General features: G+C 42.5%; 1 protein-coding gene across 2 annotated transcripts in view; it reads right to left on the bottom strand.

The window, feature by feature from the left end:
- Nucleotides 1–4,898, bottom strand: part of DCP1A (decapping mRNA 1A) — a 66,283-nt gene extending 61,385 nt beyond the window's left edge. Inside the window, exon 1 of one of the 2 annotated variants that reach the window (XM_020803875.3) lies at nt 4,646–4,898. In XM_020803875.3, coding sequence (XP_020659534.3) covers nt 4,646–4,780 — 135 coding nt within the window. In that variant the 5' untranslated portion in view covers nt 4,781–4,898. The remainder of the gene's footprint in view (nt 1–4,645) is intronic. The other variant, XM_078385337.1, reaches the window with a different exon arrangement.
- Nucleotides 4,899–26,365: the final 21,467 nt, after the last annotated feature.

The raw sequence follows: 26,365 nt of genomic DNA, 5'->3' as shown, positions 1-26,365 counted from the left end.
CTTGAAAAGATAATGCAATATATCAAAAAAGCAAATCTCCCTAAAGTACCAGAAAACATTTCTCCTAAATGAGAAAATAACAATGATGGAACTAACAGAAGCAATTAAAAAACAAACAAACAAAAAAGATAAGACTCCAGGACCAGACGGACTACCAGTGGAATTTTATGAATCCTTCCTAGATATAATAAGTGTACCAATAAAAGAGGTCTGCAATGAAGTCCTACTAGAAGCTAAAATACCCAAGACATGGTTAGAGGCATATATCACTTTAATACCAAAAGAAGATGCGGACTCCACACATATAAAATTTTTTAGACCAATATAACTGTTGAATGTGGACTATAAAATCTTTGCAGTAATTATAGCGGAAAGACTGAAAAAGTTTTAAATGGAGTTCATCCATTCAGACCAAAATGGATTTTTGCCAAAAAGATAACTAAGGTACAACCTAAGCATAATCTTGGACATATTAGAATATTATGAGGTACATTCAGAGAAGCAAATGGCATTAATCTTTTTGGATGCCCAAAAAGCCTTTGATAATATGAATTGGCAATTTATGATACAGCAAATAAAAGCTATGGATTTTGGCAAAAACTTTATAAATGTAATTGAGACAATCTATATTGAACAAATAGCTAAAGTAACTGTAAATGGTGAACTGACGGATAATATTAATATAAAAAAGGCAGAAAACAAGGATGTCCGCTCTCTCCATTGCTATTTATATTAACTCTGGAAATATTAAATAGGAATGTGAGGAATGACCCGGAGATTAAAGGTACCAAAATAAAGGACGAGAGCTATAAACTACAAGCATTTGCAGATGATTTGGTGTTTATATTGGAAGACCCACTGGAAACAACATCGAGATTACTGGAGAAAATCGATGAATTTTGAAAAGTAGCGGGACTGAAGATAAATAAAGAAAAAACTAAAGTCATAGTGAAAAACTTAACAACCAAGCCAAAAAAAAAATCAACTCTCAAAGATGTCAGATTTACAAACAGTTAAAAAAGTCAAGTACCTTGGAATATACTTAACTGCCAGATGTGCAACTATAAAAGAAGATAATTATATGAAACTACTTAGCCAAATAAAAATAGACCTAGAAAAATGGAAAAACCTACAACTATCACTATTAGGAAGAATTGCAACAATCAAAATGAACATTTTGCCAAAGCTACTTTTTTTGTTTCAAACAGTGCCAGTGAAAATAGAGAAAAAAATACTTTGACGATCTAAATAAAGTGATATTAAAATATATTTGGCAAGGGAAAAAATCCAGAATAAAATTAAAAATGCTTCAAGAGTCCAAGGAAAATGGAGGATTTGGTTTACCGGACTGGACCTTATATTACCAATCATCTGTTCTAACCTGGCTGAAAGAATGGATTACCCTGAAAAACAAAAGACTTCTGTACAGTATTTAGAAGGACATGATCTACAATTGGGTTGCCATGCCTTTTTATGGTATCAGAAAGCTAAAACTCATAGGTATTTTCAAAACCACTATATTAGAAACTCCCTGTATATAATATGGGAAAAAATAAAAATGGAAATGTACACAAAAATGCCAGGATGGGTTTCACCCATAGAAGCATTTGTCCATCCCAACCTTTTGAATTTTGGAAAAATTCTGACTTATACAGATATTTTAGACATAGATAGGAGATTAAAGCCAAAACAAGATCTTATAGACCAGGGATTAGATGCATCACGGTGGTTTACAATGCAAATACAATCAAGATATGAAAGGGACTTAAAAATGTATGATTTTTATAAAGAACAGACAACTTTTGACCAAGTAATGTTAGCATCAGATGATAAATTAGGAAAATATATAAATTCCTTCTAAACTGGAAAATGGAGGATGAACAGGTTAAAGAAATGATGGTTCAATGGGCACAAAATTTATTTATTTATTTATTTGATTTATATCCCGCTCATCTGGTAAATCTATACCACTCTGAGCGGATACAATATTGACTTTGAAAAATGGCAAGAGCTGTGGTCTAGAAACTATAAGATGACAATGGGAACATCCTATAAAGAGAATTTATATAAAATGTTTTATAGATGGCATTTATCTTCTGACAGATTGTCTAAGATGCATTCTAATAGGTCAAGTAAATGTTGGAAATGTCATAAGAAAACTGGAACCTATTATCACCTTTGGTGGACTTGTGATAAAGCAAAAAACTTCTGGAACAAAATACATACATGGCTTATTAAAATAATTAAAAAGCATGTAGACTTTAGGCCAGAGCTCTTTCTGTTAGGTATAATACCAGAAAATGTTGATAAACAAAATGTATATTTAATATTGCATATTTTAACAGCCGCATTACTGGAAAAAGGAAGGAACACTTACAAATCAAGAAATAATTAAAAAGATACTGGACTGTGCCGAAATGAATAGACTAACAATGAAAATCAAAGGAAAAGAAGATACAAAATATTATCAAACATGGGACTTGTTCTATCAATGGTTAGAAGGACGTTGTATAGATTAGGAGCGTAATGTGTATGGTAGTTGTTTTAACAAATGAATATAAGCTGCACTCAGGTGGCACGATGTTAAATCAACATGGATGAATTTTATATAATTAAAAAAAGAGAAGAATCCTTCTTCTTCATTAAATACATTTAATCAATTGAGAAGAACCTTCCCCAAGGCTTCCTTGGAAAACTTTGTTTTTAGTTGTTGTTTTTGAAAGGCATGGAGGGAGGGTGCCTGGCATAATTCCTGTGGCAGTGCATTCCACAGGGAAGGTGCCACAGCAGAGAAGGCCCATTTTCTGGTTGTTGTTTTCCAGGCCTCTCAAGGTGTTAATATTCATAGGCACATGTTCTGTGAGAACCTGGTCAGACAGGCAGTAAAATCTGGCAGGAGATAGGAGGAATAAATAATCAAACATAACCTAAGAAAGACCAAAGTCAGCCACTCTGTCTGGAATAACTAACAAACAAATGGCCATATGTCTGCTGTGGTGTGTGCAAATCAAAATGGTAGAAACTATCTGTGGAAAAGGCAAATATTGCCCCCTCATATATCTTTCAGCACTGAGATAGGAGGGTAAGTACAAACTTCAAGGCTTTTGTCACAAGTAAAGCAATGTTCCCCCTAAAATATATGAAGAGCACATTGTCAGTGCAGACTGAAGTTTTTGATTCCTTCCTTCCCCCCTCCCTCAGGAGCACAGTTAAGGATAAATCCTTAAGGATTTATTAAATCTCAGTGACAAAAGCTCTGGGATAGGTTTGTCTGAAAGATGGCTAACAGGCTCAGTCAACTGAAGGTGCTCTAACTGACTGGGGATATGCTTCTAGTCATCTTATTCTGAGATACAGCTTGGAAAACTTAATTTTTGGACTTCACCTCCCAGAATTTTCAAGTTGAGGGGTTTTAGGACTTGTAGGTATTCTAAGTTCTGGTCTGAGCTGCTACATCATAGTAATGCCAATCTTATTTCCCCATACTAATCTTGGGCCTACTTTTAACCTGCTAGAGCAAGGATGTTGTGCAAACCAAAACTGTACTTGGTTCACATGAAGCTCAAATTCAAGTTTCCTGATCCTGCAGGATAAAGATTATAGACCCTCAGCAGAACATACACATATCTCTGCCAACTCTAACATAATGTAAACCACAATTCTACAGTTCCACAGCCGCAATGACTAATTCAGGTTTGATCACTTGCCCAAGGGATATCACTTCAGAGTGGGCAGCAGGGAGGGGCAGAATAGCACCATTCATTAATACTCCAAGAGCCACTTTAGAGTGTGTGCTCTAGTAGATGTTTGCTAATTGTTTATTTGATGTGTATATGATGTTTGTTTAAATTTTTTTAAAAAAAATTAAAAGAGAATATGTGCAAAGCTAAAGCAGTGAACTTTAACTATCTTTTCCGACCCTTGTTTTTAGGCAGACATGCCTGCCACAACTTTAGCAATATTAGGCACAACACACAGGCATTTCTTTATTTTAAAAGCACTATGCGACTAGCTTTGTAGTAGTAGTAGTAGTAGTAGTAGTAGTAGTAGTAGTAGTCGACATGCCCAGCAGTTGTTTGGTATGTGGAACAGCTGGCTGGTTCCTTATTACTTACTTCCACCAATTTACCCTACGATGGGCTGAAGCGGGTGTTATGCGCTAAAACGAAACCATGCAAATTATAAACCCCAAAGTGAGCAAGCGGCAGGGCTGGGCTGAGGAACCAGCTGCTGCCCCTAGGAAAGAAAGGGAGGTGGGCGTGTTTCTGCTCGCGGGCCCCGGCCGGACGGAGCCCCCCTCTCCTCTCCCCACAGACCACGAAGCACCCCCTTCCTTTTCTGGGATGTGTGGGGGTGTGGGGTGGCGAAAGCGAAACCCTCCATAGGGAGAAAGACCTGTTTGTTCGTCTTTTCCCGCGGGGGGGGGAGGCTATGGGGCAGAGGGCCCCCCGCGGGACTGCTCTGGCTCAGACAGCCGGTGGGGCTGGGGAGCAGGAGGCGTCCCATGGGTGGGGGAGGAGAGCCGGGGGACCAGGAGCAGAGAGGGAAGAAAGCGGAGGGGAGGGCAAAAAAGCATCCGGACGGGGACTCGGAGAAGGCCGGCCTCAGCACGGGCTGCCTCCCCCCACCGCCTCCGGCCACTCACCCACTCGTTAGCCGTGGGGCTGAAGCGGTAAAGGGCCACCTGGCCGGTCACGTCGGCGATGCTGGTGATGTAGGGGTCGTGCTGCTTTAAGGCTGCCAGGCTCATCTCCTGCCCCGCTTTACTCAGCAACTCCATCTTGGATTCGGGCTCTCAGGGTAGCTGTAGCGGCGGCGGGGGCGGAGAAAGGAAGGAAGGAAGGAAGACGAGGAGGGGGAAGTCCCCCGAGAAGCAGCCGCGCTGAAACCAGCCGCGCGCAACACTCTCCCGCGGCCGGCGGGAAACCAGTCCGTCGCGCCTTCCGTTCCGTGCTCGAAGCGCAGCGTCTCGGGAGTCCACGAACGCTCGCTCGCTCGCTCGCTCAACGTCCTGTCTGTTCTGCCTGGTCCGTAGTTTTCCATTGCTGATCCTTAGTCGGTGCGGAGCGAAATGGGCAACTGCAGAATAGAAAACTGAATGGGTCCATCTCAAAGCCCTCCCTGTCCGAAGAGCCTTAGGTTCTTCAGAAGGACGGGGAGAGAAACTGTCCCATTGGTAGCTTCACTCGTTTCTCTCAAATCTCTGGGTTCCATCTTTCACAAACTTTTCTGGATGAGAACAGAAGCAGTTTTCTTTTTGACATAATTTCATTGGTTTGTTTGTTTAACTAAAAACCTGAAATTCTTAAACATTTCGTATTTTTCTGCATTACTAACCACAGCCACCCAAAGACCACTGACCATAAATTGTGAGAATAGTTTACAAGCATGACACCCAAGAGGCATTTTAAGAAACCACTATTTGTCAATTATTATTTTGAAACTGGTCAAAACTGGATTTAAAAACAATAAATATAAAACAGTGGATATTTCTATGACGAATAAATCTTAGACATGTCTGCTTTTCAAGTGCCCCTCAAGTTGAGCCCTATGCACACAGAAAGCAACCAAACTCACTTTCTACAAGTTCCCCTTGAACAACTGAACTGGTCTAATCTAGGACTGCTAACCAACAAACCAGAAGTAATGGGCAACAATACAAAGACAAAATCATTTTTAGAATTAACAGTCATTTACAAAAGTTTAACTTGCAATGAAAAATGAAAGAACAGCATGCTTACCAAGAAGATGGAGGGATAAGCCTGAACAATTATTGTAGCTGCTATTATTTACTTCCACCTATTTACCCACCTATTTACCCTACGAGCTCACACAGACACAGGCAGACTATCCAAACACAAAACCACCACTAAAGTATCTCTGGATTCTTTCTATCATAAAATATATGTTAAAACACTGATATTACAGGTTGAGGATTTTATAAACACACCAATATCAAACAACTTCAAAATAATGAGTCTCAATGTCTGTTGTTTTTTTTAAATATTTTTTAGTTTTCTGAAAGCACTTCTTTATTCTACTAAAAAATGGTGACCACTGCCTTCTAATATAATTATATTTATATCTTTTAAACTAATTATTAAAATTGCAAAATATATAGCTATAAATATAAAGCAGCTGGGCATTTCAGCTGAGCTGAAATAAGCCAAAGAAAGAAATATATTCTTAACCAGTCTTGTTTTCACAAGAGTGGCAGTGGGGAAGGGATGATTGTGTCCAGATCCTCCTTGTGGGTTTTCTGGAGACTTCAGCTTATGTAATAAGGAAAAACCAATACTGGCCTAGGTTGACCTGAGATCTGATGCTTTGTTGTGTGTGTGTATGGGGGGATTTTCATGTACTCTTTTGCAATCATGTTACTGAATTCAAAGGAAGTTCAGAAAATCCTCTGAGAACTGGCTTTCTCTTTCTCAGAGACATCAAAGAGAAAAATGAGTCTTAAAACTTAAGTTAAAAAGTAGATATGAAAATCATTTCACAAAATGCTGCTCACTAATTTGAGAAAGAGAAGAGGAAAATGCCTTCCAAAAATTAACAAAGAGTTTTGTGACTTTTTAAAGTCTAACGCGTTTCAACTGGCACAAACTCTTGGTCTGCTGCTCACTTCATCAGGTGTAAGGAGTGTTACTTCAGGTGATGGATTACTGAACAAATCTATGGGTGAAGATGTGTATTCGTTGGACTGAGAAGGAACTGACATGCAGAAGATACAAACATTGATCATTATCTTTAACAATTACTATCAATAACTGACACAGATATTGTTCCATGGATGAACTGATTAACACAGGTATAGAGATGAAAGGCCTTTGTCCTTATTCCAGCCAAAAAAGACAGTGCTCAATTAATTATTGAAACTATAATCTGGGCACTTTTGTTCTCCATATTACATCAGAGGAGAATTTATTTTGTTGATCCAAAAAATGTTTCTCTGAAGGAACATGCTGTAGCAAATGTAAAGGGAAGATCTTAGCTAAGACAGCCATTCACAGCACTGTATCTTCTCAAATACACAAGTCCTTCTTCAAGTTAATGTGAATAGTGAAGTAGAGTCATAACAAAATCAAGCGGCAGTGTCTATCAGTACAAATTATTTTCTTCCATGTGTTTCTAACACTGTTTGTGAATCTAGGGCAGCAATGGTAAACCTATGGCACATGTGCCACAGCTGGCACACAGAGCCCTCTCTGCGGGCACACGAGCCGTAAGTCGCCGGATCGCTAAACCTAAGGAGGCAGCTGCAGCCATGGTGCTAGCGCCCCAACAGGTAGTGGGTCAGGATCTGGAGCAGCTGGCACTGGTGGGGGTTGGGTACAATTGGAGGCGGATCCAGAGTGGGGTCTGGAGACGCCTCCGTGCCCGGGATTCTCCCTTCTGCTGCCGCTTCCACTGCCTCTGCCACTTCCACCGCTTGCTGTCCCCCCCCCCCCCCCCAGTTTGGGCACTGAGGATCAAAAAGATTTGCCATCACTGATCTAGGAGTTGTTCTTATGTGGGTGCTTTCCTCCCATTTAGTTCTGCTTTATTGGCTTGCATTTTCATGAGGTATATACTGTACTTTTCAAGTCTTTGTGGTGTTCTGACCAGATGGGCCCATGGTGTGGTAAACAGGTAACTGCACAAGAGGACGATGCCTGCTGCTCTTCCTGAGGCAGTAGGACAACCAATCTAGAGAAAGATTTTTCTGGATCCAGATATTTATATCCTCTTTGGGAGTAAGGTGTTTAAGAGGGTGGAGTCAACCCAGCAGAAGATGGTCTTGGAGCTGGCATGTAATGAGTACAGAGTGGATAATGAGGAAATAGAAAAGACACAGGATTTGTCCCACAGTTTGAATATGCTGGTTCACTCCTTTTCCACACAAGATAAGCACCAGTGTGAACCATACCTAGATCGTTCCTGTTCACACTTTTTTGGCTCCTTATCAGGGACTATTCTTTTTTAGGTGTGAGTTAGATCACTCTGTTTTGGTTTAATTCCATTGTGTATGATTACTGGGATCAAACCAACGTGGTTGGATGGCTGTCTTCTGCTGATGCCACTTAACAGTCTTCTGAAATGGGATACTTCCTTGCCACTTGCTTTTGGAAGGCAAAGCAGAGGAAGTTATGCATTTCTTCTTAATTGTTGCATATGCATGAGGAAAGATTGCAAATGTATTTTTGTCAAAGCCCTCTCAAAGCATCACTGATGTGCTGTGTTGGTTTCCAACAATTAAAAATGAAATGCAAAACTTCCCTCCCTTTCCTCCAAAGGTGAGTGGCAAAGAAGATTTCTGTTTTTCAGGATGGGATAGTTTGGCTGCCTGCTTGCACCATGAGACTTCAAAAGCATCATACAAAATGGGAATTGCACTACAGTACTTGGTTTGGGGAGGGTCGTTAATGAGTAATAGTTTCTCCTTATTTTTTAAAAAAATATTTGAAAATGCATTTTTGAGACATTCCGAGTGGACTTCCCCTCCCCCACATTTTATGCTACTCTCTTGCCTACAGTATATTACGTTTCTCCTGGCGTGCTCTGGTCCATGGGGTCACTAAGAGTCGGACACGACTAAACGACTGAACAAACAAACAAATAACAATGTAGTGTAATTATGAGTATTGTTAATATACCTCCTTCTGGGGAAGGTGGAATTGTAACATTTAATTACAACAAAATGACTTCTTTACCACTGAAACTAGTAATATTTGTTTTGCCTTCTTCGCCCATTCCCAGTAATTATGCTGTTCACACTTGAAAGACTGTAATATTTGAAGAATATGGTAGGACCTCCATATCCACAGGGGATCAGTTCCAAGACACACACACACACACACACACACACACACACACAAACAAACACAAACACACACACAAACACAAACAAACAAACAAACACAAACACACCCTGCAGATGCTGAAAGATACAGATTATAGCAAACTTTGTTTTAAGAGCAAATGCAATACACAGCATAGTCTCTGGTTCCCTCTAGTCGCCAGTTCCGGTAGTGACATAATGAAAAAATATTTCTCTAGCAAGTGCTATACATATGGTCTCTGACTTTCTGTTCTGACTAATTCTGGTAACTTCCTCTTTAGAAATGAATATTTATAGGATTTTTCTTTTAATATTTTCAGACTATGAATATGTGAATCAATGGATACTGATCCCGTGGATCAGGAAGTCCTACTGCATACTCATCTACTCTAGGAATGATTTGCAGTGGAACACCATGTGCAGATGTTTTTTCATATGTTGAGATTCTGCTTTAGGAAGGTGAGGAGGACATGCTGCTGGTATGAATACCCGTAGCAATGGCTGGAAAAGAGCTTGTGCGCACATGGAGGTTCACAGACAGCAGTCCTGCTCCTCTTTCTCCATTGAGTGGAGAGTGGTTGGCCCATGGCTGGAACACACTTAATAGACTTAGAAGTGAAGTTGGAAGATCAAAGAATAATAAAATAAAAGGGGGCAATTTGGATCCAGGACAAATTTTCTGTAACTATGGAGAAATTCAATCAATGCAGCGCTTGTGTGCATACATTTTATGCCCCACCACATGTACAAAAGTAGACCTAGCAAACGGCTGAGATCCTGCCACTGGTAGTCAGCTTCTGGTCAAAGACAGTCTAATTATCTTAACACTTCAAATTATTTTAATTTTTTCAATATTTCATATCTGTCCATATTTTTAACATGTGCAGTGCTCTGATACGAATAAAGAAAGAAAGGGTAGAATGAATGTGGTGTAATGGATAGAGTGTTGGAATACGACTCATGAGACCCAGGTTGAAATCCCCCATTTAGCCATGGAAACTCAATGCGCGGGGTGGCTAAAGGCAAACAATTCCTTTAACATCTCATTCACCTATTAGATTCATTGTAGCTTAGAAATTCTCTGCTAACAACTAAAGCATTTTAAGCAAATGTTCAAAAATTGTTTACAATCTATTTACATTTTTAAACACTTTCTTTCATTGCCAGGTCAATATAATAAAAGTACACCTAGGTGCTGCATGAGCAGCATGGAAGAACAGATAGTGGGTTTTGATGTTTTTTGTTGGTTTGTTTGTTTTTTGGTTGGCCTTATTAGGAATAGAGTGACTTTAAAAATTACTTTTGCTGGCAAACATTTATGCTTTCTTTACAGGTAGAACCAGTAGCATCATAACTCCCACTTTCCAGCCCTCCTGCTGGTGTATTTGTACCGCTGATGGTCACCATCACATCTTTGGCAATGAGCTAGCACAGGATCTTTTCCATCTTCCTCATCTGCCATCACAGAGACAGGATCTAACAGCTCAGTAGTTTAAGTGAACCACAGACTCATGTCATAAACAGTGAACCCAATTCATTCTGCAAATTTGAACATTCTTGCCTTTGAATTCAGCACTAGTTCAACTAGGAAAAAGATATCTTTCAGTACCTTATTGTTGCAGGTTACTCTAAATGTACTACTTTTGCCTGATTTGTGTAGAAATATTCAAACATATACTAAACTTATATGGCAATAAAAAAATTGTTAAGGCTTTCAAGATTACTTCTCTCTTTCCAGACATCAGGTCAGAATTTTAGCTTCTGTTAGCACTGCACATAGCTGGTTTGATTTTTCTACTTGCTCAGGGCTGTCTATCTGATATGGCAACCTGTACTCAGACTAGGTGGGGCTCGTCAGCCATGGATCGCAGCCCATCTAGGAGAAGGAAAACTCTGATTTCAAACCTTCACTGCCTTGTGGCTATATCCACTCGTGGAAAAGGCTTCAGGAGTTAACCTAGAGGCAAAATCCGGAGCTGGAGTCCCGAAGGCAGTTCGTTTCGTTCTGCCAACTCCTGCGACGTTGCTGGAACCAATTGTATTGGCTCTTGCCTTTCCATTGGACTATTTCAGCAATGTGGAGAGGGGGGATTTGCTGCTTGGGTAACAGCCTATCCTCCTTATTACTTTACCCAGGCTTCATGCCCTGGAGAGGACATTCCTCAATTCAGAGCATGTTACCATGGTCTCTCGAGACTGAAGGATGCCTATGATGATGATTTCTTACCAACTTAGTTGAGTATAAACAAGGAAACACAGTTATTAGAAAGAAATGAAGGTACAGAGATATAGGTCTGTATTAGTGATTTTACACAGTCCACAGACATTATTCTGATAAATTCCCTGATGGAATTTCATAATCTCCATATTAATTGCCCAAACTTTGCTTTACTGCCTTTTAAAAGTACCATAAGAAATAATGATAAAAATAATATATGCAATAAACGTCATCTAGTTTAATTATATTAGTTAACAGATTCAGTCTAAGAACTGCTCTGTTTTTTCCTTGGAACCATCACAGTGATATTTTAAGATGCTCTTATTTCTGCTTAGAGCCAATATCAGTCAGTTTTCCATTGCAATATTCACGATAAACAAACTATAAATGGCAAAAGCAGGTTCTTAAATAGCGTGACTGTCTTTTTTAAGTGGCAGCTCTCATTATCCCTAGCTATGAGCCAGGTTCATTCAGGCTATGAGGAGCTTTGCTTGAAAATATTTAGACTAGGGTTGACTTGTCATGTTGAAGAACCTGCTTTCAGGTGTCCTTTCTTGTTTTATCTTTTAAAAGTTAAAACACCTCTAGGCTTCTCAGGAAGAATAAAGCACAAGGAGACTAATGGATACACTGTTTGTTCCTTACCGTGAAGCTGGAGAAATCTGTTAGGAAATTATGTGGAACAGGAAGCATTAAAGAAACTATAAATAATTGAAAACATGTAATTTAATCAAGTACAAGTATAACAGCATAAAAGAACCATGTACTCTTCTGGTGTATTCCCACATAGTTGCAGACTGAACTTTTTGTAACTGCCAGTTAAGGTTAAGGTAACAGGTGCAGAACAGTTACGAAAGAAAGAAAGAAAGAAAGAAAGAAAGAAAGAAAGAAAGAAAGAAAGAAAGAAAGAAAGAAAGAAAGAAAGAAAGAAAGAAAGAAAGAAAAGTCTATAAGTGACAGCAACGATCCAAGAAAGCCAATTTCATTTGTACAATTAGGTTGTTCTCATGACTGCGACAGGAACGGATGAACTACGTAGGTCACCCGCAGCCCTCCTTACATTGCTCAAGAACATTCAAAGGATTAATAATTTATGGATTATCTCCTAGAAACAATGATCTGGTGCAGACAGGTAATCCAATCTCCTGTATCCTTCTGACATGGGATGCCATTTCTTGGGGGGGATTGTGCAAGGGTGGCAACTTCTCCAGAAAGGCAGTCTGCCTGCCAGCTGGAAACATAAAAAAATTGCAGGAATTTGCTTTGTGACTATGACGTCTTCTCTTGGAGTAAGGTAAGTGGTTTGATAACACTGGTAAAGCTGCGGCATTTGCCACCCGCCAATGCGCCGTTCATAGCTCAGAAACATTTTTATTCTTAAAGAAATCTTTTTGTGGAGGCAGTAAAGGGGGGGGGGGGAATAAGACATTCTGTCACCGACACAAGAAAACAAGGAAAACTGCCATTTGAAGTTTTGTTCTTTCTTATTTTTGAAATGTGTGCTAAGAAAGTTATGAATTCTTTGCCTCAGTTCTTCATAGCTAGCCTATATAGACATTAAGAAATATATCTCTCTCTACATTAAATTTTATCCACTGCTAAGTCACAGGTATTCCTTGGGGAATAATTTCACTGAAATCAGTAAGACTACTGTGTTCAGTAGGGCATAGACTAGTCTTTGCAGATCTTAAATGAATTATCTGCCTTGTAGGAAATATAATGAATTAAAATCTGTTTTCATTTATAAATAACAAATCAATAAAATGTAAGCTTCCGAACACCTGAGGTCTAGGAACTTGTGCCGTCCCCCTGCGCCCCGTCCCCAACATTTCGTGATAAGCATGGATAGGATCGTCACAAGTTAAAGCCATTTCCAGAAAGGGAACTTTTGATGCTAGCAATTAAAAAATGCCTTGCCACTCTTCTGTTTTTTTTTTTTTTTTTGCCATGTCCTGTGATAGAGAAGAAGAAAGAGGTCCCAGACAACAGCCCCTTTTGTTGAATTTTAAGTAAGGCAAGAGGCATAACAGAAACTTCCTTTCCAACCAGTGCAAAGTCTGACCTGAAATCACTGACACAGACTTGCAAGATAACCTGTGCGGCCTGTCTTTGTTCAGGCCCCTTCTGTTTACAGTAATACCACTTTCAGGGGTAAAGAGCACTAAATTGAGGGAGGGTTCACCCTTAAAGACGTGGGACATGGTGGCGCTGAGGGTTAAACCACAGAAGCCTCTGTGCTGCAAAGGTCAGAAGCCCAGCAGTCGTAAGATTGAATCCACACAATGGAGTGAGCTCCTGTCGCTTGTCCCAGCTCCCAGCAGTTCAAAAACATGTAAAAATGTGAGTAAATAAATAGGTACCACCACAGTGGGAAGATAACGGCGTTCCGTGTCTAGTCGCGCTGGCCACGTGACCATGGAAACTGTCTATGGACAAATGCTGGCTCTACGGCTTGGAGACGGGGATGAGCACCGCCCCCTAGAGTCAGACACGATTGGACTAAATGTCAAGGGAAACCTTTTTACCTCATCCTTAAAGAAGAGCAGGACCTTGATTTGTATTGGTGGCCCAGTGCCAGATCACAGCCCCACAGCTGCTTTTCTTTCAAAATAAAAGGGGCAGTGTTAAGCCCCCTTTTTAAAAAGAAGAGTGATTAACTGTAACTCTCAGTTTCTGATCTAAGCAATTAAACCCTTAATGACTGCAAAGCAATAGCTAATGTTCTTATCATGTTCTTTATCTCTCAAGTCCACAGATAATATGTAGACCAGTGGCTCTCAATCTTGGGTCCCCAGATGTTCTTGGACTGCAGCTCCCAGAAATCCTGGCCAGCACAGCTAGTGGTGAAGGCTTCTGGGATTTGCAGTCTAAGAACATCTGGGGACCCCAGTTTGAGAACCACTGATGTAGACATTCCAGTCTAACTTTTGTGGATTCCTACTATAACAGAACTGCAGCAAGAAGCTGAAGATGTGTTAGAAAGAGATTAATTAAAACAAAAATATAACTATGTTAAAATCTAATGTGGAGAATTAAATAATCAAATTCCAAAATCTTCATTTATCTCTTGTTGTGCCTCCTTTCTTACGTAGTTTACAAGGTAGGCAGACTCTTCAAAAAAGGATATATAGGATTTCACACATGACCAAGAAATTATTAATGATTTGTATAGTTGTATGAGCTATTTTGGTGACAAGAGTGTTACAAAATTTTAACTCTTGTGGAAGAATTCTGAATTTTGCCAAGTATGCTAATTGTGCATGTAATGTTGCTCATACTGTTTAGCAAAAAAAAGTTTATGCTGTAGTGCTTAAAGTATTTTTCAGCAGACATGTGTAAAACAACGGTGCCAGTGATTCATAATAGCTAAAGCTCTTTTTGCTTTTCATATGAACTGATGAGTGTTTTTTCAGAATTCAATGCAACCCTCTTTATTATGAAGTCAGGTCTGGGGCCTGTTCCAGCTAGTATGGCTCTATGTTCTTCTTTAGAGAGAACTGTCCTCTGTTTCAAGGTGCATCAGGAGAGAGTGCTTCAAAGGTCAGACCTCTGTTTGAAGGTGCCATGCATTTAAAGAGTTTCCTAGGCCAAGCCCATTTTAATGATAAAGAACCCTTATGAGGAACAGCCTTGAAGCAGTGGGCACCTCAACAGGAGGCTAAACAAGCAGCACATATGGTAGTTCACCTGAAGGCCTTAGGAATTGACCTCAACAGATGGGAAACCCTGACATCTGAGCGTTCAGCCTGGAGGCAGGCGGTGCATCACGGCCTCTCCCAATTTGAAGAGACACTTGTACAGCAGGCCAAGGCAAAGAGGAAGTCACAAAACCAGCAAAATCAGGGAGCTGGACAGAGAACAGACTGTATTTGTCTTCAGTGTGGAAGGGATTGTCACTCTCGAGTCGGCCTTCTCAGCCACACTGTACGCTGTTCCAGGTCCTCCATAGTCTCTCGAGACTGAAGGATGCCTAACAACAACAAGGTGGTGTATAAAGAGTGGTGCAGTGCAGCCCTGATTTGGAGGGTGATCCAGGACTGTCTGACTAGCTGGGACTACAACCTCTTCCAGACACGGCCCAGGTTTCCCTGTTGCCTCTAAACATAGTTGCATTCTTCACAGTAGCTGGGAGACAAATGGATTTGCCCAAGAACCATTGTTGTGAGGTACAGTTGCAGCTGTTCCACCCAATATTTGAGGGTGACTTTGCCTTAAAGGGGGGAGTAAGAGCCATTAGCCTTATGAAAAACCTGTTTCTCATTTGCTAATATGCTACCTGTGTTTTTGGACCCTCCTTATGGTAACGGGTATTGTTATGATAAGCATCTGCACTTGGAAGTTTACCGCTTGCCCCATACCCAGTAGATACATCAATGCCTGTTTGTACAACAGGACTCTGCTGGTAAGATCAGGGATTGTTTTTCAGAACAATTTCTCTCCTGGTTATATTAAATATTATGTTCTGTGGTAGTAGAACCAAACTGTACTCGCAGCCATGCTAAGGAAATGAGAACCAATGGCTCTGCTCTTTCAATGAGACTTTGTAACAGGGCCATACATCTGATTGTGTCTGATACCTTGTGCTGGCAGAATAAACTAGTAACTCAGTGATGCACTGTGTGGTCACGCCTCTTTTATTGTCAGCTGGGAATGAGCCAAGGAAGGTGCTTTTGGTAATTCCTTCCACAACCATCCCACAGTACTGACAGCCCTACACATCTACTGTGTAAACTGTGCATCTGTACCATGGAGCTGTAGAATATGCGGTGGAGGTGTGGAGACAGAGTGAAGTTTACAGTTGTGCCTGCTGGGGAGTGTTATTCAACCAGCCCACAACTTGTACTGTAACATTTTACAGCTCACAGACAGGGCTGACTAAAAGAGGAAATGGGCCACAGGCAACCTTTCCCTGTAGGGAACTTGCAAGGCCCACCTTATAATCACAGCCCTTTTGATAACCACTCTTCAGGTATGGAAAACAGAGTTTGGAACACTGTCTGAAAATGTATTAGAGTTAAAATAAAACTGGGAAATTAATGCACTGCTATTCATGTTTAAAACTAGAAGCATTAAATATTATTTAAATTATAATTAAAAGGTTGTTTTTGCACCCTCTGCAAGGAGCACTTGTCAGTCCACAATCCCTCTCCATGAAGAGAAAGGCACCAGTACTTACCTTTGAAGAATACAGCTGTTAGCTCAAATCTTGATCCTACAAATGTATTTGGAGTATAATAACACCTTACTTAGCACCGCAAGGAGTCTATGATTTGTTGCTGTTAAGTGCCATCAAGTCGCTCCTGATTTACAGCAACCCCATGAATGTGTGTTCTCCAAAATGTCCTCACCAGACCTGTTCAGCTCTTGCAAACTCATGCCTGTGACTTCCTTTAGAGAGTCAGTTCATCTCATATTTGGTTTTCCTCTTTTCCTGCTGCATTCCACCTTTCCCAGCTCTTTTGTTTTCCCAGAGAATTCTGTCATCTCATGATGTGCCCAAAGTAGGACATCCTCAGTTTCAACATTTTTTGCTTCCAGAGATAGCTCAAGCTTGATTTGGTCTAGGACCAACTTGCTCTCCTCCAGCACCACATTCCAAACAAATATTTTTTTTCCCGTCAGCTTTCTTGACTGTCCGGCTTTCATACCCAAACATCATAACTGCAAGCACTATCGTGCGGATGGTCTTGGTTAGAGATGAGGGTACTGTATTTGCATTCCTATACGAACATCCCCACACAGGTGGCGTTAATGAGATTCCAGAGGGTCCACTCGGAAGGTGCGATTCTTCCAATGGCTCTTCAGATTGTGATCTGTGAGCCACTCCTCGACCTTGCAGTGAGGCTTGTCCTCCCGCCTCCTGCCAGGAGTGGTGAGAGGATCACGTGCTGCAGAGCCATTGGTAGAATTGTGCTCTCCGCAGTGGATTGGTGAGTGGTTACCCTCGTTAACACCACCTGTGCAGGGATATTGGTAATCATATATGGATACGAATATCCACGTCTTTAGTCTTGGCCTCCAGTGACACAACCTTACACTTGATGATCTTTTCTAATTTCAGAGAGGCAAATCTGCCTTAGAGCTCTCTTAGCTCTGTTCCCCAAGAGTAATCACTGTGACAAACCCAGACCTACTGGGAGATGCCACAGTTTCACTAAGCTGCCACCAACCATTCCCTATAAGAAGTCACACAGACCAGGGATGGATTTTTAACAAATAAAAGAACAAGGTTTATTAAATAACACACAGGGAAAAATAAAAGGATCAAGTGAATAAGATACAGTAACGTGGCTTAGTCTCAATCATACATACACACAGTTTGGTTCACACAGAACACTTAACTTGAAGCACAGACCCTGAACCTATCAGTTCTGGCTAACCATACAGACACCTGAACCTATCAGGTTGGTACTGACTGACACACAGTAGTACCCTGTCTGACACACAGACTCCCACTCAAGCTTCTTCTCTCAGCTCTCCTCCAGCTTCTCCTAACTTCTCCACACACGCTCCACATATATATACAGTACAGCCCCTCCTCCTGATGTCCCGCCTTCCACTCCCCATAGGATGGAACTTTCCCTCCAAACCCATGACAGACAGGTAACATCAGTGCTGTATGTAACACCTCCCCTCTTTATAAGTTGTTTTGTAGGGGGAAAGCTAAGGTGCTTTTCTCCAAAAAACAACCTGGTTAAAACACACAAAAACAGTTATACATACAATATCATACTTACTTATACTTACACTCTAAGTTAAACATTTACCATTTTCAATACATTAAGTTACCTTTATTCATACAAATCAATCATGTTTAATAAACAGGTACATTTAACTTTTTGTCATCAAAATATATACATAGTCCATGTTTCTTTCGCCGTCTTCATTCTTCAGGTCTTCTTGACAAGGCGTCAGCAACACAGTTCACTGACCCTCTGACCACCTTCACTTCAAAGTCATAGTCTTGCAGATTTAAAGCCCACCTCATAAGTTTACTATTGTGGGTTTTCATTGTCTTTAACCATTGCAGTGGTGAATGGTCAGTGCACAGAACAAAATGTCTTCCCCAGATGTAAGGCTTAGCCTTCTGGATCGCGTAGACTATGGCCAGGCACTCCTTCTCCACGGTTGCCAAATGTCTCTCACCTTTCTGGAGTTTCCTACTCAGGTAGGACACTGGATGCTGGTCACCATTCTCATCCTCCTGGCAAAGAACTGCTCCTACCCCGCTGTTAGACGCATCGGTGTAGATGATGAACTCCCGGTCGAAGTCTGGAGCATGCAGCACTGGATAGTTGATGAGCGCCTGCTTCAACCTCTGGAACGCCTCCTCACAGTCGCTGGTCCACGGGATGCGGTCATCAGCCTTCTTCCTCGTCAGATCGGTCAGCGGAGCCGCAATCTCGCTAAACCTCGGGATGAACTTGCTGTAGTAGCCCACCAACCCAAGAAATGATTTGACTTTTCTCTTGGTGTTGGGCCTGGGCCAATCACGAACTGCTTCTATCTTGGCCTCTAGGGGTTTTATCACTCCTCCCCCTACTATGTGACCCAAGTCTTTTATTTCTGGGCTACCCAGCTGCAGTTTGTCCTCTTTGCAGGGCCTAGGCCAAAGCACTTCCTCCCCTGGGTCAAAGTGCCTCTCCCTGCCTTCCTGGTCATCCCAAGCTTTCTTTCTGACCTTTTGAGCTTGCAGGGTCTCTGCTGCTAGCTCTAGGTTTCTCTTTAGGTTATTCCTTAAAGAGTCTATATATGTCACAACATCTTGTGGGTCATCCTGGGTGATCTGCTCCCAATTTTGTTTGATCAAATCAAGGGGCCCTTTCACCCTTCTCCCAAATAAAAGTTCAAACGGACTGAACCCGGTACTGGCTTGTGGCACTGATCGATAAGCAAACAAAAGGGATTGCAGCTTCTGGTCCCAGTTGTTTGGATTCTCTGCCAAGTAAGCCCTAATCATGCGCATCAGAGTCCCATTGAACTTCTCCGTTAACCCATTACTTTCAGGATGATAGACAGTGGTTTCCTTGTGCTTAATTCCACAGATTTGCCATAACCGTTTCATGAGCTTCGATGTGAACGATGCGCCCAAATCTGTGATTATTTCTGAGGCAAATCCCATCCTGGACATATACCCCACCAAGGCATCTGCCACTGTGTTAGTTTCAATGTTAGTCAAGGGAATGGCTTCAGGGTACCTCGTGGCATGGTCCACAATGGTGAGAATGAACCTGTTCCCCCTCTTTGTGGCCTTGGGCAACGGTCCCACAATATCCACCCCTATGCATTTGAATGGAGTGTCAATCACAGGCAAAGGGCACAACTTTGCTTTGGTCCTGTCGCGGCTATTCCCCTGCCTTTGACACACATCACATTGTTTACAGAACTCCCTGATCTGCTTCCCTATGTCCGGCCAGTAAAAATTCTGTGTGATTCTCTGCTGTGTTTTGTTCACCCCTAAGTGCGCAGCAAACATGTCAGAGTGCCCCCTTTGTAAGATCATGGGGCGATACTTTTCAGGTACCACTAGCTGACTTCTGATCCCATCTCCCCCTTTTGAGATATTCCTCAGGGTCTCTCTATATAAAATCCCCTTTTTCTCATGAAATCTCACTGGGGTTTCAGGTGTTAGCTGGGCGTCAATCACCTGTTCAAAACACTTTTGGAGAGTGGCGTCTGCCTTTTGCTCTTGGCCAAATCGGCTGTCTGTGGTTAAGGTTTCCACCACAGCTTCTGAACTCCCCTCTGCTTCCGTCTCTGGCTCATCAGTACCCCCCTGAACTGTCCCCGTGGTGGCTTGTGAACGTGTAATCACTAGCACCCGTTTCACATGTTCAGCCAGGTCATTTCCCACGAGCACGGCTGCTGGCAGAGTCGATGAAATCGCTAGCCGCCAAACTCCCCTCCAGCCTTGAAAGTTCACAGGTACCTCCGCTACTGGCAGTGAGATCACCTGCCCCTCAATCCCTGCCACCTTCATGCTCTCATTTGGGATTATATATTCCCTAGGAATAATATCTGGATGGCACAGGGTCACCTGGGAACAAGTGTCCCTCAACCCCCGATACTGATGGTCAAGTATTCCTACGTCCACCCCTGCTGTTTCAAACAACTGAGAATCTGTTCTCACGAGCAAGCAGCGCTTGACCTCCACAAGAGGACCATTTTCCTCAGCCTGATCAGCAGATGTAACTGTTCCAGATTGAGTAGCCATGGCAACAGGCTCCCTCAGTGACAAGGAGCTTTGCTCTTTCTGGACACAGAACACAGCTTTTGGCTTGGTTCCACTTGAATCATGAGGCACATTTCCCTTTATCTGCTTCCATTTCTCACACCCTGAGATTAGATGGCCCTTTCCCTGACAGAAATAACATTTTCTGCTGTACTTTGAGTCTTTCTCCTCTGGTTTTAGTTTTCCCTCCAAAATCTGAGGTCTTGGTTTCATGTCTGAGGGCTTCCCTTCACCATGGGCCCCTCCCCCTTGCTGCAATTTCTTCCCTTTTATTCTCAAATCCAGCTCCTTTCGCTTAGCCTCAAACTCAGCCCTGATCTGTAAAATTTCTTCCTCAGCCCTAGCTTTTATCTCTTTTACTTTTTCTTCAGTCTTATCTCTGATTTCCTTTAATTTAATGTCTTTTTGCTGATTATATTTTTCAAGATCTTGCTCACTTTGTCTGGCCTGAGCCTCATACTTTTCTTTTTCCAAAATTTCTTCAACTGATAAATTGTTATTTCTCTTATTGAGGAATGTTAATTCTAATTGTGCCATTCTAATTCTGTGTTTCAGTTCCATCTCTTTTATCCTCATGGCCATTCCCCTTTCCTTGGCATCTGCCTCTGCCTGACTGATTTCAGCTCTTTCTCTTCCTCTTATTTTAAGCTGTTCAATTTGTTCCTCCTTCTCTAGTTCTTTCATTCTGAATTCATGTTCTAGAGATAACTTAAAGTTTCTTAGGTCTCCCTGTGGTTCTCTCACTTCCTCCATTTCCCTCACCCTCAGTTCATGCTGTTGGGCTAGGAGTATTTTTCTGAGTTCTGGGTTCTGTTCTCCCGTGCTCTCATCCTGCACTGAGCCAAATTCATCCTCAGAACCTTGGTCCACCTGTGGGTCTTTCACTTCACCCATTTCTGCCATTTGGCTTCGAGTCAAGGGCATAATCCCCCCCCCCAGAACAGGCTGCTTTCAAAAGTCAAGCCTCAAAATAAAGCGACCACTTTTTTTTTTCTTTTGCCTCAGAACCAGCTTTCTATAGATTGCTGCTGTTCTTCAGCACTAACTTGCAACAGTTGCGAGCCAGAGTCTACCCCCCTCTGCTAGGCCTCTCAGCAGGCAGGCTAGATCACTGCTACTACACAGTTTTGCCTCAGCTTTTTTCCCGCCAAAACAGGCTGCCTCAGAGCTCCCTAATCTAGTCCCCAATCTGAGGTTACACGTTCTTCTACTAGCGCACCTCCCCGTGAGGTACACCTAGAAGATTACCTACGCGCCCTCAGATTGTCCCTGACTAGACCCCCCTTGCTCTGGGCACACTTGCCAAGGCTTTGCTGTACCACTGGACAACTGGACCAGTCGTATCCCACACGCTGGACACCAATCAATGTGACAAACCCAGACCTACTGGGAGATGCCACAGTTTCACTAAGCTGCCACCAACCATTCCCTATAAGAAGTCACACAGACCAGGGATGGATTTTTAACAAATAAAAGAACAAGGTTTATTAAATAACACACAGGGAAAAATAAAAGGATCAAGTGAATAAGATACAGTAACGTGGCTTAGTCTCAATCATACATACACACAGTTTGGTTCACACAGAACACTTAACTTGAAGCACAGACCCTGAACCTATCAGTTCTGGCTAACCATACAGACACCTGAACCTATCAGGTTGGTACTGACTGACACACAGTAGTACCCTGTCTGACACACAGACTCCCACTCAAGCTTCTTCTCTCAGCTCTCCTCCAGCTTCTCCTAACTTCTCCACACACGCTCCACATATATATACAGTACAGCCCCTCCTCCTGATGTCCCGCCTTCCACTCCCCATAGGATGGAACTTTCCCTCCAAACCCATGACAGACAGGTAACATCAGTGCTGTATGTAACAATCACCACCTGGACCTAATTACCATCCGCACCTGACACCACCAACACGCATGACAATCCCAAAGAACTGTGTTTAGGGCCGCAACAAGCTTGCAAGGTAGTCTGCCACCACCTTCATGTCATGCTCCAACTCAGAATAAAGGGAACCGGAACCTCACTGAGCTTCCTTTGGAGTCTATAGAGAATTCAGGCCCGAAAATCTTTTGTCTCTAAATCCCAAGCAAACATGGAGGTAGTCACAGCAGTCCTGAAGATTAGGCAGGATTTAGTACCTGTGTTTAGTACCAAAAGTAGACACAGTGAACCATACAAGCTGCCGAGAGCTGTTTATATTCCATTGAGAGAAAAATAAGTATACCTGCTAGTTAAGAACCTGCCAAACTTGGCCATATCCAACAGGATAAGGAAGCTGCACTTTTCCAGAGAAAGCCTCTAGCAGATTGTTAAAAGGATTATGTAATGAACGCTTCAGAACTAGACTTCTGAATCATGATGGAAGAAGACTAGTCCTGAGATCTTCATACTTCACTGCAGAGAGACAATGTGGTAGGCCTGTAAATAACAATAATATTTATGAGCCATCCAGTCAGTCTGGACAGGTGGTGGCCCTTTCCAGGGTTTTCTAGGTAGAGAGTATTGAGGTTTACAATTCCTTCTGGGAGCACTCTGGGACTGAGAAGCTTGCCCAAGGCTACACAGGCTAGCTCTTCTCCTGGGAGACACAAGGGGCATTGAACTCCCAAACTCTGGCTCCATAGCCAGATATCTCACTCAGAGGTCTACCGCTTGCCTTCGAAGGTCTGTGTCATACTTCCATTCCCTAATTATTCTGCTGTCTTGAAATACAGCTTTGCTTACTTAGTGGCTAGCAAACTGGTGGTACTGTCTTATAGATCGAGGCTCCCAGCAAAAACTGTTATTCAAATCCAGGTTTGGGAAGTCTCGTGAGTAAGTCAACACAGCTCTTTCCTTTTTCTAGCACATTGAATGGGTACTGGCTGGTCACTCGCTGAAATTTCAGCCACCTCCTACTTTCCCCTTTCTTCTTCTTTTGGAAATGGAAAAGCTTACATTATTGGGAGAGGGAGACACACACATCAGTCACTGTCTCATCTGAACATCTCAGCTAGGCATGGGTGCTTCCAGGGGATATGAATATGAAGTGTAGCACCATAGGTGCCATGATGGTCTGTTCTCCCCCCACAGAAACAGCCTTGTCCACTCACTGGGCTCCGTGTAGTGCGCTTGTCCATCAGCATCGTTGTCGTGGCAGTCGTGGAAGTAGTCTGGCCACCAGTTGCCCACCTCTCCCCACAGCCAATCACTCCAGCAAGGAGGTGGGAAGATGCGTTTTCCCACTCAGCTGCTGAGCAGTTGGCTGTGAGGAAAGGTGGGGAAGTGCCACCGGGACTCTTTCTGTGAGTGGCATGACAACAAAGCTGACAGACAGACATGCGCACTGCATGGAGCCTGATGAGTGGAACGGGCTGGTTCGGGGGAGAGGAGGAGAGGAAATGGACTGTTGTGGCAGCTGTGGTGCCACACTTCGTATTCATGTCCCATGGATATGAATATAAAGTAAGGTAAAGGTTGCCCTTGACATTTTAGTCAGTCATGTTCAACTCTAGGGGCGGTGCTCATCCCCGTTTCCAAGCTGTAGAGCCAGCGTTTGTCTGAAGATAGTTTCCGTTGTCACATGGCCAGTGCGACTTAGACACGGAACGCTGTTTACCTTCCCACCAAGATGGTACCTATTTATCTACTCGCATTTACTTGCTTTTGAACTGCTAGGTTGGCGAGGAGCTGGGACAAAGCGACGGGAGCTCATTCTGTCGCATGGATTCCATCTTACGACTGCTGGTCTTCTGACCCTGTAGCACAGGCTTCTGCGGTTTAGCCCGCAGCACCAACACGTCCCTATGAATATGAAATGCCCATGTCTAATCTCTACAGCTGCTGTCAGACATGTTGGCTTTCAACGTTCTGCTGGGGTGTATATGTGTCCTAATTCAGTTTGGAGAGGCAGGCATGCTGTTGGCTCCCCCCAGTCCCCAGTGAAGGCAAGGCTGCTCAATTCAGTAGTAATTTCAGGCTTCTAGTTGCCAGGACTAGCCTGAGGGCACCTAGAGAGTTCATGGCAGGGATGACAAATGAACTTCCTGTTTCGGTTGCTCAGTCAGTATATAATGCCAGTGTACACATCTCCTTGCTCTTTCCTCTCACGAAATGTGCATTTGGATGTAAGGCATTTTTAACGAGACAATCCAACACTCTCCAGAGCAAACTTAAAGCCTTTTGGCACTAAGTGCCATCATTTCAACGCTACATCTACTACCCAAGAACATAGACTTAGTTAAAATAAACTCCTTCAGAAGAATTTGTTTATTTGCAGTGTGCCAACATTCTTCACTGGTGATGTATTTGAGAATTAACTCAGTGCTGTCCTATTAACTAAGTCTGTGAACCTTACCTCCCTCTTCCTCTTAGCTGCAACTTTTGAGTAGTTCATGCAAGTGAGGAAGCCGCATGAAGCCATATAAATGGAATATTTTAGATTATCCTCTGTCAGATGTGGATCGTTGTCTCCTTAAAAGCAGACATGGGCAAAGCACGTTGTTGTTAGACAGGAATTCCCTAGGCAGCATTGCCATAGTGAGGGATGATGGGAGCTGAGGTCCAGTTGGGTCTAAACAGCTGCTCTTTGCTCACTTGCTAAAATAAAGGATTTATCAGGCAAAAACAAGTGGAAAAACTGGAATATGCAATAATCAAAGAGGCTCTAAAAGGGGGTAGGGGAAACAGGGGTGTTTTGTCTGGATCTCGCCTCACACAGGGGCTTCACCTGAGCCAAGGGGGCATGATGGCCATGCATTCTATGGATTAATTTTTTTAAAAATGAATTTATTCTTTGAAATTCTGTTTACCCCTCTTCCCAGACAACGATGGAGCTTTGCAACATGAAATGGCTTAATCTAACCTCTCAGGGGACCTGTAACTAACCATACATACTCATTATAATGCCTTAAGGCGATGGTTCCCAACCTTGGGTGCTCAGATGTTCTTGGACTACAATGCCGAGAAATCCTGGCCAGCACAGCTAATGGTGAAGGCTTCTGGGAGTTTTAGTCAAAGAACATCTGGAGACCCAAGGTTGGGAATCACTGCCTTAAGGATTGGAGTCACTGTGAAGTCCCTTAGTCATGGGAACAAAGGGATTCAAGGCTGGCTTTGGGAGTTTGGGAGTCCTCGGGTGGCACAGCTCTCTATGGTCTCTCTTTGTCCTGTCCCTTTAAAAACAACGCATGGAGCAGATTGTACTGTCAAAAGGCTGCACACATCAGTCAAATTCTAGATGCAGACTTGCAGAGGATGCTGACTGGTTTGCCTGAGAGTAAGTGGATATGGCCCTGGAGTGGTTGCAGCAGATGGATAGTATCTACAGGTCTCGCCTGATGCTTAGGAAAGATTGGGTAGGCAAGCCGAGGGTATCCTGGTGAGTGACTTCAAGCAGGTTGTTGCACAGCTGTTTGTCTCAGCACTGGCTTGTCTGCTCAAGGTCTGGCAAGCCATAAGGTGGAAGAGTAACTGAAGCATGCTTCTGAGAGTATCTAAGGTGATACTTAAAAAAGGGAGCCTGGCTTTCAAAGAAGATGACTTGATAAGGGAGAGACCTAAGGAGGTGAGAAATGTCAATTTGCTATATGTTTTTACCCCAGAGAAACACCTTGCTGTTCTCTGGTAATGTGGTTGCTGTATTGGCAGTTTGGCAGCGTATTTAATAAGAAGAGATCAGAAGGGCACTTTCAGGTGTAGAAGAAGCCACCGTTGTTCACCTCACTAAGCTTATATCCTCTTGGAAGTGACTAGAAGCAACTCAGCTAACACAGAAGATACATGTCATTGCTGCAGAGAGAGAAAGAGAGAGAAACTGAGACTTTGTGTTTCCTGGACTGTCCTTTACCCTCTTGGACCTATGGTGACATGATTTCTACTTAGACTGATACTATTATGGTTGTGAATTTTACTTCTTGTATTTTTCTCTTGGTTCCATCTTAAAAAGAGAGATTTAATGTCTATGGTCAAGGTCAACAGGTCTGCTTATTTTGGGTGCTGCTCAAAGCAATCTTTGTGCCCTTGGCTGTATGGGTATAGACCTTTCTGATGTTTGCAGAGTGTGAGAGACTGTAGATCGCATTATCTGAGAATGTGTGCATT

This window comes from Pogona vitticeps, chromosome 2, assembly GCF_051106095.1.
Source record: "Pogona vitticeps strain Pit_001003342236 chromosome 2, PviZW2.1, whole genome shotgun sequence".
Taxonomy (NCBI): domain Eukaryota; kingdom Metazoa; phylum Chordata; class Lepidosauria; order Squamata; family Agamidae; genus Pogona; species Pogona vitticeps.
This window is presented reverse-complemented; position numbering and strand designations above follow the sequence as displayed.